This window comes from Gossypium hirsutum, chromosome D03, assembly GCF_007990345.1.
Source record: "Gossypium hirsutum isolate 1008001.06 chromosome D03, Gossypium_hirsutum_v2.1, whole genome shotgun sequence".
Lineage (NCBI taxonomy): Eukaryota > Viridiplantae > Streptophyta > Magnoliopsida > Malvales > Malvaceae > Gossypium > Gossypium hirsutum.
The window spans coordinates 48,200,843-48,211,961 of NC_053439.1; the positions used below are offsets into that span (position 1 = coordinate 48,200,843).

General features: G+C 36.5%; 2 protein-coding genes across 7 annotated transcripts; one reads left to right on the forward strand and one right to left on the reverse strand.

Annotated features, from left to right (window-relative positions):
* The first annotated feature begins 1,485 nt into the window (after positions 1-1,485).
* On the forward strand, positions 1,486-7,434 carry LOC107950299 (calcium-transporting ATPase 1, endoplasmic reticulum-type). 6 transcript variants are annotated; one of them, XM_041090327.1, is made up of 9 exons: positions 1,486-1,964; positions 2,167-3,606; positions 3,851-3,917; positions 4,016-4,137; positions 4,298-4,579; positions 4,667-5,044; positions 5,306-5,415; positions 5,676-5,904; positions 6,550-7,434. In XM_041090327.1, exons 2-9 carry the CDS (start codon positions 2,194-2,196, stop codon positions 7,132-7,134), a joined length of 3,186 nt encoding a protein of 1,061 aa, XP_040946261.1. In that variant the 5' UTR covers positions 1,486-1,964; positions 2,167-2,193; the 3' UTR covers positions 7,135-7,434. The 6 variants fall into 6 exon arrangements, with proteins under 6 accessions (XP_040946261.1, XP_040946262.1, XP_040946258.1 ...); XM_041090328.1 differs by having other exon boundaries at positions 1,537-1,952; XM_041090324.1 differs by having other exon boundaries at positions 1,537-1,709.
* Positions 7,435-7,809: 375 nt separating this feature from the next.
* LOC107950300 (histone H4) lies at positions 7,810-8,546 on the reverse strand. Its single transcript, XM_016885114.2, has one exon. The coding sequence runs from the start codon at positions 8,310-8,312 to the stop codon at positions 8,001-8,003; it is 312 nt and encodes a 103-aa protein (XP_016740603.1). The 5' UTR covers positions 8,313-8,546; the 3' UTR covers positions 7,810-8,000.
* Between the last annotated feature and the right edge of the window lie 2,573 nt (positions 8,547-11,119).

Genomic DNA, 11,119 nt, shown 5'->3' on the forward strand with positions numbered 1-11,119 from the left:
GGGCGGGCTTGGATTTGGCTTCTATAATTCGGGTCGAGCTTAAACAAAATTTTAGACTAATTTTTTGGGTCAGACCAAAACTCAAAAAATAGACCTAAATTTTTATTGAGACTTGATCTAAACCCGGCTCAACCCACGATCAACTTTACTTCCATATCAATAGAAAAAAAAAATTGTGATTTGACTTGTCATTTTAAAAAGTGCAAGTCATTTTTTTTAAAATAATTGTTTCATGAGTATTTTTATTTTTATACAAAAATTAATTTTAATCAAATTTAATGTTATTATATTGTAATAAATTCTTAATTTTAATTTCTAAAAATATTTTTTAAAAGATAACTTTTTTTCCAATGTTCATATATTTCCACATGTTATTTCCTTCTAATTTCCACGTGTTATTTCCTTTACTTTCCGATTTCAATATAATTTCTTTTTATCACAGGACGCTTCTTTGTTGATTGGCAGTACAATCAACCTCGTTAATGTGCTTTAGGATGAGTTTGGATGGGTGATTGGATGCGGTGCGTTTAATTTATTTTTTGTCTCACGTTACAGTATTGCTATAGTATCTAATTTCACCGTTACCACTATTTTTACACTAACTGGTAAACTCACCGCATCCAAACTCACCCTTAGCTGGAATATTGCGCCACCTCTCTTACCACCGCTTGCTTCTTCACCTATCAAAGGACCACTAAAAGAACAAAAGAGCCACTGCGTCAAGAACAGCAGCGACAAAGCCGGCTTTTGCTTTCGCTAGCTTTCTCTCTTCAACGCTTGACTTTCTGAACCCCAAATCCCTTCATCGGCGCCATAGGCTTCGTTGACTTGAGCTAGGAGCATACTGTTTATCTGAATCTGAAATAAGCAACACGAGAGAAGCTAACGATACCTCTTTAGGATCCAACGGCGAGCTAGAACATTACGATACCTCTCTAATTGGAGGGGAGGATCTGAAGGCAGCGATGGTGGACATTAATACTTGTAATTTTTAATTTATCAAAAAAAATATAAAAGGAAATATACAAGTAATTATATCAAAATTGGAAATGCTTATTTTTAAAAATGTATATGATTTGTACATTTATGTCACATCATTTTTCATTACGATTTGACGTAAAATAAATTTTCCGTATTATTTGTAGTTGCAATTTATGACTGTAAGTGTAGCTTCCAAAGCTTGTTACATCTACAAATCATTATTTAACTTTCTATAAATTAAAATTTATTCTGGAATATATTCTATTTTTAATTATGAGTTTGATAAATATTATAATAATTAATTTTAATTATGATTATCCGAATATATTATAAGGAAATTTATATATATTAATTGAAAATTTGATTATGTTAACACATGATTATATTATAATATAGTGTGAATTAAGAAAAAGGGTAAAATTATGTTTTTATTTAAAAATCATTTAATAAATATATTTTTGCAGGAGCAAACATCAAAAACAAAAGCTTGGAATAACAGAAAATGGGCCAAATTTAGTATATCTTTAAAAGCAAGGAAAGGAATAGGAATAGGAATAGGAAATTTAAGTAAATATTTGTATTGTACTACTAAAAAAAGTAAACTTTATTTTTGTAGTACTAGTTGAGAAGATTTGTTTTCCCTAACTGAAAGTGGAGATTCAGTGTGGGAGTGGGAGGCCACCATCGTAGTTTGTTCACGTGGAGATTTTGTCTTAGTTAAAATCAATGTGGGATCAGTTTTTTCAGCGGTTGAATCGCTCTTCATAATCATCTCTATTTATTTGAGTTTGACTGTTTCCTTAGAAAGGAGGAATGATTTAGTAATAGCTGAGGATTCTGGGCTTTGATTAATTTATTTATTTCTACTCTGTTGATGAGAAGTTGTTTATCCATTAATGGGTTATGATTTCTTATGTGTAAAATGTAAAAAAGTGAAAACTTTTGGCTCAGTTTAACAACTATTTGGCATTGTAAGAAAAAGGGTATTCTTTGTTTTCTTTTCCTTTTTATTGCTTTCTTATTATCTCAGTGGGCGAAAAGATTGGTTGTGTTTAATTTGTTAGTGAGTTTTTTGTTTAATATACTTTGTACAGATCATGATGTTTCAAGTAAATTTCATTGCTTTTTAGTTCCAGTATGGAAGAAACATTAACAAAGTTTCAGCTTCTCTGATATTTATTGCAGAAATATTGTCAGTGACGTTGAATTTCAATGGGGAGAGGAGGGGAAAACTATGGTAAGAGAGAAAATGCAGGTGCTGCCTCTTCCAAGCAAGAAACTTTTCCAGCTTGGGCAAGAGATGTGAAACAATGTGAAGAGAAGTACCAAGTGAATCGAGAATTGGGATTACCAAGTGCTGAAGTTGAAAAAAGGAGGCAGATTTATGGATTGAACGAGTTACTGAAACACGAGCCGACATCGATTTTTCAACTGCTTTTGGAGCAATTTAATGACACATTAGTTAGGGTACTGTTGGCTGCTGCAATCATATCTTTTGTTTTAGCTTGGTATGATGGTGAAGGAAGAGGGGAGAAGGAGATAACAGCTTTTGTGGAGCCACTTGTTATTTTCTTGATCTTGATAGTGAACGCCATTGTGGGAATATGGCAAGAAAGTAGCGCGGAAAAAGCATTGGAGGCTTTGAAGGAAATTCAATCGGAGCATGCCGATGTAATTCGAGATGGTAAGAAGGTCTCAAGTTTGCCTGCCAAGGAACTTGTCCCCGGAGATATTGTGGAATTGAGGGTTGGTGATAAGGTACCAGCGGATATGCGGGTTTTGAGTTTGATAAGCTCAACAGTAAGAGTTGAACAGGGGTCATTGACCGGGGAGAGCGAAGCTGTAAGCAAGACTGTGAAGGTTGTTCCTGAGAATTCGGATATTCAAGGGAAGAAATGTATGGTCTTTGCTGGAACAACTATGGTCAATGGCAACTGTATTTGCTTGGTCACTGAGATAGGCATGAATACTGAGATTGGAAAGGTGCATTCACAGATTCATGAAGCATCACAGAGCGATACAGATACCCCATTAAAGAAGAAATTGAATGAGTTTGGCGAGGTTTTAACATTAATAATCGGAATGATTTGTATATTGGTTTGGCTTATTAATGTGAAATACTTTCTTTCTTGGGAATACGTTGATGGTTGGCCAACAAACTTTAAGTTCTCATTTGAGAAGTGCACATATTACTTCGAAATTGCGGTGGCGTTGGCTGTTGCTGCAATTCCAGAAGGTTTACCAGCAGTTATTACGACATGTTTAGCACTGGGAACCCGAAAGATGGCTCAAAAGAACGCACTTGTCCGGAAGCTGCCTAGTGTAGAGACTCTTGGTTGCACAACTGTTATCTGTTCTGATAAGACAGGAACCTTGACTACCAATCAGATGGCTGTTTCGAAGCTTGTTGCTATAGGTTCAAGGTCGGGCACTCTGCGATCTTTTGATGTGGAAGGGACTACATATGATCCTTTTGATGGGAAAATACTGGGATGGCCTGTTGATGGAATGGATGCCAATCTTGAAATGATTGCCAAGATTTCTGCTGTTTGCAATGATGCTGGTGTTGAGCAATCTGGGAGGCATTATGTTGCCATTGGAATGCCTACAGAAGCAGCACTAAAGGTAAAAACTCTTTCAAAAATGAAACCCTTTTAGTTTGTGTAGTGCCGCATCTGTTTGAATAAACCCACTCTAACACGAAGCAGGAGCCGAAACAAATACTTCACTATTAACCTCTTTTAGTAGCATATTTTGAATTTTAATTATGTTCTTTTAGGTAATAGAACAGGAACACCTAAATCTCAGCATCAACGACTCCATTGTTATGTTTACTGAGGCAGTCCTATTGTATTCATTTTCATTTCAGGTTTTGGTTGAGAAAATGGAACTTCCTGAAAAGTACGCTTCCTCTTCAGCTCCTGGGGATCCTCGACGTATGTTAGCTGGTCTATTTCCCATAATTTTATTGTATTTAGGTGACGATTTATATTTTGTACTGAGCTTTCTCTGTTGCTTTACTATGCTACACAAGGCTGTTGTCAAGTGTGGAACAAAATGGTGCAAAGGATTGCTACACTCGAGTTTGACCGTGATCGGAAGTCCATGGGAGTTATTATCAATTCCAGCTCAGGAAACAAGTCATTGCTAGTAAAGGTTTTTGATCTCTCTTTGCCCCGTAACATGGACAACCACTTATTGATATCTTATATTGCTCATGTTTCCTCTTCCAATATCTTTTCTCTTTAGTTCTGGTTAAGGTTTTATTTCAACATCCTTTCCATGTCACTATAACTGTGAATGCTTAATGTTGCAGGGTGCTGTAGAGAATCTATTGGAGAGAAGCTCTTTTATCCAGTTACTTGATGGCTCTACCGTAGAACTAGATAAATATTCGAAGGATCTTATTTTACAGGTTCTTCGTGAAATGTCCACCGATGCATTACGTTGCCTTGGTTTCGCATATAAGGAGGAGCTTCCGGAATTTGCAACATACAACAGTGATGAAGATCATCCAGCTCATCAGCTTTTGCTAAACCCCTCCAATTATTCTTCTATTGAGAGTAACCTTATTTTTGTTGGTTTAGTTGGGTTAAGGGTAGGTGTTGCTTCTGTTTTCATTTGTATTTTTTGTTTTCTTGCTTCAGTCTAACCTTTATCTGAACCATTCAAACAAAACTTCAAGGATCCTCCTCGGAAAGAGGTTCGTCAAGCAATTGAAGACTGCAAAGCAGCTGGGATTCGTGTTATGGTCATTACAGGAGACAATAAGAACACAGCGGAAGCTATTTGTCGCGAAATTGGTGTATTCGGATATCGTGAAGATATCACTTCCAGGAGCTTAACGGGGAAGGAGTTTATGGATCATCCTGATCAGAGAAATCACCTGAGACAGAATGGAGGTCTATTATTTTCTCGAGCTGAGCCAAGGCACAAGCAGGAAATAGTGAGGTTGCTGAAGCAGGATGGTGAAGTGGTTGCAATGACTGGGGATGGAGTTAATGATGCTCCTGCCTTAAAGTTGGCTGATATTGGAGTAGCAATGGGCATCACCGGGACAGAGGTATCCACCATCCATTTCTGTGTATTTATTATGGTGCCCATAAGGTTACTTGCATCTCTTTGTACATTGTCAGCTCTCCTCGTGAAGTATCACTTTGCTTGATGATTCTGAACAATACTTTTTATTGAATGCATATGCGGTATGCGTAGTGCTGCAGTTTATTCAGAATGCATATGATGGCATAGCTATACCACTTTATCCCGGTATTATGTTGACATAGAGTGAAAATTTATTCTAAACTTTCTGATGGATTGTTTCCAGGTTGCAAAGGAGGCCTCTGACATGGTGCTAGCAGATGATAACTTCAGCACTATAGTTGCTGCAGTTGGTGAAGGCAGATCCATTTACGACAATATGAAGGCTTTTATAAGGTCATTACTATTATGGTTTCTCTAAGATGTACAACTTGAAAATGAACTTCCAATGTTGTTGCATATCTTCAAGTTTTGTGCTCTTAATTTCAGTAAAGCATAAAAAAAATTTCCATCAACTCTTAATTACAAAGCTGCAGTTACTCAAGCCAGAAGCTAACTCAATGAAGCACATTCGTTCAATCGTATCTTTCATTCCTTTTTCTTTTCTTCCAAAAATATTCGATCTCAACATTTTTCTGCTTAAAATATAATTGCAGGTACATGATCTCCTCCAACATTGGTGAGGTTGCTTCCATATTCTTAACAGCTGCTTTGGGTATTCCAGAAGGCATGATCCCAGTTCAACTTCTCTGGGTTAATCTTGTTACTGATGGACCTCCAGCAACTGCTCTTGGATTCAATCCCCAAGACACAGATATAATGAAGAAGCCTCCCAGAAGAAGCAATGACTCATTAATCACTGCTTGGATCTTATTCCGCTACCTGGTAATTGGTTCTCTTCTCAATGTCGTCAATGCATGCGCCTAGGCATGCTTGTATCTAGTGCCTTAGCAATTGACAACAAAAGTACCTCAGACCCTTTCAGGTGAGGTGTATCTGAGCAGGCGCATGCCTAGTGCACTTAGGTCTGCTTTTTTGTCAATATCCGAGTATTTGACTATAGTCATGGACCATAAAGAAATCATGCATGCCAAGCCTAGCACTTTTTTTTGCGCTTTACACTCGAGGCAATATAAAGGTTTTGGTGCCAAAATGTACCTTGTGCCCTTGACAACATTGCATCTTCTCCTTTATTTCTCGAACCATAATCAGTAGAACAGTCATTTATTTCAGGTGAGGTGTATCTGAGCAGGCGCATGCCTAGTGCACTTAGGTCTGCTTTTTTGTCAATATCCGAGTATTTGACTATAGTCATGGACCATAAAGAAATCATGCATGCCGAGCCTAGCACTTTTTTTTGCGCTTTACACTCGAGGCAATATAAAGGTTTTGGTGCCAAAATGTACCTTGTGCCCTTGACAACATTGCATCTTCTCCTTTATTTCTCGAACCATAATCAGTAGAACAGTCATTTATTCTTCTTGTTGACTGCTTAAGGTTCTACTTAACTTGCTTCCTCCATTGATGCAGGTGATTGGGTCCTATGTCGGGTTGGCCACGGTTGGGGTATTCATCATATGGTACACACACAATACCTTCATGGGCATTGATCTTAGTGGAGATGGCCATAGTCTGGTTACTTACTCTCAACTTTCCAACTGGGATAAATGCCCTTCCTGGGTAAATTTCACAGCATCTCCGTTCACAGCCGGTCCCCAAGTATTCAATTTCGATACAAACCCCTGCGACTACTTTAGATCCGGGAAAATCAAAGCCTCAACACTTTCCCTCTCCGTCTTGGTCTCTATTGAGATGTTCAATTCCCTTAACGCCCTCTCTGAAGATGGAAGCTTATTGACAATGCCTCCTTGGATCAATCCATGGCTCCTTTTGGCCATGTCAATTTCATTTGGACTCCATTTCTTGATTCTCTACGTGCCATTCCTTGCTCAAGTGTTTGGGATTGTTCCCCTCAGCCACAACGAATGGTTGCTGGTATTGGCAGTTGCTTTTCCAGTCATTCTGATCGACGAGGTTCTCAAATGCATTGGCAGATGCACAACCGGGCCGCGGTATTCTCCTGCAACTATATCTATAAAGCATAAAGCTGAATGATTATACAGTAATTGTATTAACATTTAGAGGATCAAGATTAGAACTTCCGTGGATGCTCAATGCGCAGCATGCTTCCCATCATTGACCTATAGTGACCTATATGCTATAGGCTATGGGGTTAAATTAAACTATAGGCAAACTATCAGCTTGTCATGGTTCCGTAGTGCTATCTGTTGGGTGTCAAAGTGTTCTTTGTGAACTCAACAATATTAGACAACATCCTACTAGTGTGGTGTAACCTCAGTCTGTTAACTCGTAAGCTCTTGATAAAGCCAAAGCAGATCAACAATTTTAATTTTCCGATATCTTCTTCAAACCCCATAAACCAGAAAATAAGTAAATTCAAAACCAGAAACACATTAAAGTTAACAAGATGAAGTTCAAATATCATTCAAATCTGCAACTCGAAGCTTGAGTTTAAAAACACAAAGCAATTAACAGATACCAACTTATAACTTCGTATAGCCCAAAATAAAAACCCCTAAGTTCGAACATTCTTGACAGTAAAAATTAAACAATTGAATGAGCAAATTAGAGCATCAAGATGACTTTCATATACGCTTTCAGTTTCTTTAGCTCCTAAATTTTGCAGACTTCATTTTCCTTTTGCGATCTCTTCATCAAAACACCGTAAACCAGAACTGAATTAAATTCAAAATAAATAAGACATACAAATTAACAAAATGAAGTTAAAATTTCATTGAAATCTGCAATTCGAAGCACGAATTACACAACCCACAAAACAAACAAACGGGTAAACACCCCCTAATTACAATCCCTAACCCAAAGCTCAAACATTCTTGACAGCAAGACTTCAAATCCCCCCTAAGACACCACCATTCTAAAACCTAAACCCTAAATCACATTTAACCACCGAATCCATACAAAGTCCTGCCCTGCCTCTTGAGCGCATAAACCACATCCATAGCAGTCACAGTCTTTCTCCTCGCGTGCTCGGTATAGGTGACAGCGTCACGAATCACGTTCTCCAAGAAGATCTTGAGAACACCACGGGTTTCTTCGTAGATCAAGCCGCTGATGCGCTTGACGCCTCCCCTACGAGCCAAACGCCGAATAGCCGGCTTTGTAATTCCCTGGATATTATCACGGAGGACCTTACGGTGACGCTTTGCTCCTCCCTTGCCCAACCCCTTGCCTCCCTTTCCTCTTCCTGACATTATGAATGCTAAACTGAAATCGATGGAACTTCTTCGAAGATATATTGAAAACTGGTGGTATAGTCTAAAATAGTCGAGGTATTTATAGGAGAACTGCGGAGTGTTATATTGGGAGACCGATCCGCGTGATATTAGTGATAATGAATTTCGGCCGTCGATTAGTTAAAATCAAGGGCGAAGATAAGAATAATCGACGCGGATCGGTGACGTGGAATATTAGCAGTTCTTTTTGAAGCGCCTTTTGTTTTGCGAGTTGAAATTCGAAAATGAATTTTGGGGTAGAGCCTCTAATTTGGCAAATGGCAAATACATGTCTACTGGCGGCCAATATTTGAAAGCGATTGGTTGATATAAATAAAATATGGTATAATTGTGGTTTTAGTCTTTTTTCATTATTTACTTATTAAAGATATAATTTGGTTTATTATTTTTTATAATGATATTAATACCTATTCTATAATCTATTATCTATTTATAATATATATATAATTACGAGTTTGAAAAAAAATTAAATTGATGAGATTTTTTTTAATCCTATTATTAAATTCACATTTTAAAATGATCATAATTTACTTTGTAATTATTAGTTAAAAAATTGTGCTAATTTTAAAATAGAGTTATTATTTAAATGGAACTTTAAGTATAAAATATAAGAAAAAAGTTTTGATTTATGAACTAAATAATAAACAAAACAAAGAACAAAAGAAATAGAGGCATCAAGAGAACTTTGAATTTTATTGATCAATTAGAATGTTTACAAAACTTCTGCAAAGTCTATTTATAAACGTATGAAATATAGCTTCTAATGATTCTTAGAGTCCTAAAGTACATCAAATTTATATTGATAGACATTTACTTTACCAAAAAAAAACCTAGTGGGACAAAGCCTTGATTAAGGGGAAAAAAATATAATGCGTATTTACTCCTCCTCGTGACAACATCACTTAATATCTCATATTTTACATATTTAATTTTAAATACTAACTTTTCAAGCAATCACTTTAACCAATTTTGTAAATCACGTTACATAATGCAATAAGGTAGAATTCTTGAATTTGTGTTGGATTATCCTTCTTCAGGATAAGTACAATCAAATTATCGTTAAGGAGATCTGGAAAGGCTCCTTGCTCTATCCACTCACTAAGGGTGTTCAAAAAGTCAGTTCGATTAATACTCGAACCGAATTACCCAAAATGTAAAAAAATCTTTTAACAGTTAATCGAACCAAAATTTATATGTTTTTGCCTTTTGATTAAAATAAATATAAAACATATAAAAAATATATATTGCTAATGTTCATTTCTTTTATTTAATAGTTCAAAAAACTTTAAATGGATTGAAAACGGCAAATAAGACATTAGAAGCACTACATAAGTCTCAAGAGTTAACAACCAAACAATATATAAGTCTTGAAAACAACAAATATTTTGGTTAATTGGTTAATTCGATTAATTATTTGGTTTCGAACCGAATTAATCGATAACTAAATTTTTTAAAAATCATTAACCAACCTCCCATCGAAATAAATTCAATCACCGACCAATTAACCAAATTATATCAATTCGATTAATTAATTCAATTTTACTGAACTGTGAACACCCTACCACCGACAACAATGAGTATATATCATTCCCAACAATAGACCGACAATGTTGGAAAAAAGCGCAATTCATTCCATCCAGACCCGAAACCTTGTTAAGGTGCATGCTAAAAATAGCTTGTTGAAATTCATCAGCGGAAAGGGAGCTAACAGGAAAACATTATCAGCAACATCAACTATAGAACTTATACCTTTAAAACAAGCCGTATGACCAACAAGTACAGAAAAAAGGGTCTCAAAGTAATCAAGAATAATAGAAGACCTATCATCACTGTTAGAGCACTGATTACCATTCGGGTTTAGTAACATATGAATAGTGTTCATACGCCACCGCTTGGAAGCTTGTGCATAAAAATACTTTGAATTAGCTTCACTATGTCGAAGCCAAAATATTTTTGAACGTTGCTTCCAACGTATCGTTTCTTGATTAATAAGGTGTTAATCTCAGATCGGACCTCTTGAAGGTTCATTAAGGGTACATTTGATCAACGAATCACATTCATTTGACTCGTAAGCTCTTTACCATTAGGATCATTCGAATGCCAAGAACACAAGTTAGTACCACAAGCTAATATCTTATGCATGACATCACCCAAACTCATCCATTCCAACCAACCGCAATTGTCATGGGGCTAGACCTTTCATCTCGCAAGCCGTGTGGCCTTAGGTGATCCGTTCGCTCCAAACTCGCCTAAGTCAGCCTTACGCCCAAAAGTGAAATGTGAGGATTCTTTTAGAACTCCTCCAAGGCACCAATTTGTATAGCGAAAGTGATTGTGCCAAAAGAAGCTACAAATGAACAATCAAAAAGTCAAATAAAGAATGCACACAAAGTGTTTGAGTAAATGCTCAAAGAATTCTATTACTATTAAAAATTCAACTTACAATGGATGAGTACAAATGAGGGGAAGACTCTATATTTATAGTTGAGCTCCCCAAAACCGATGGTCAAGATACATTTACATCGACGGACGAGATTAACCATATCCCTTGATTTTAGGGATTTACAAGATATGTCATATCAAATCTAATCTTTACAAGATATGATTCCCTCAATCTTCTAATATTAGTTACCAAATTAGCCTAAGTTGCTATATCTTCATTATCGGGCCAACCAGGCTTCAATCTGGCAGGCTTCTCCAATAGTTCTTTGAATCGGGTCAGTTCTCATGAGCTAAATGTTTCCCATCTAATCGATAGACCTTCA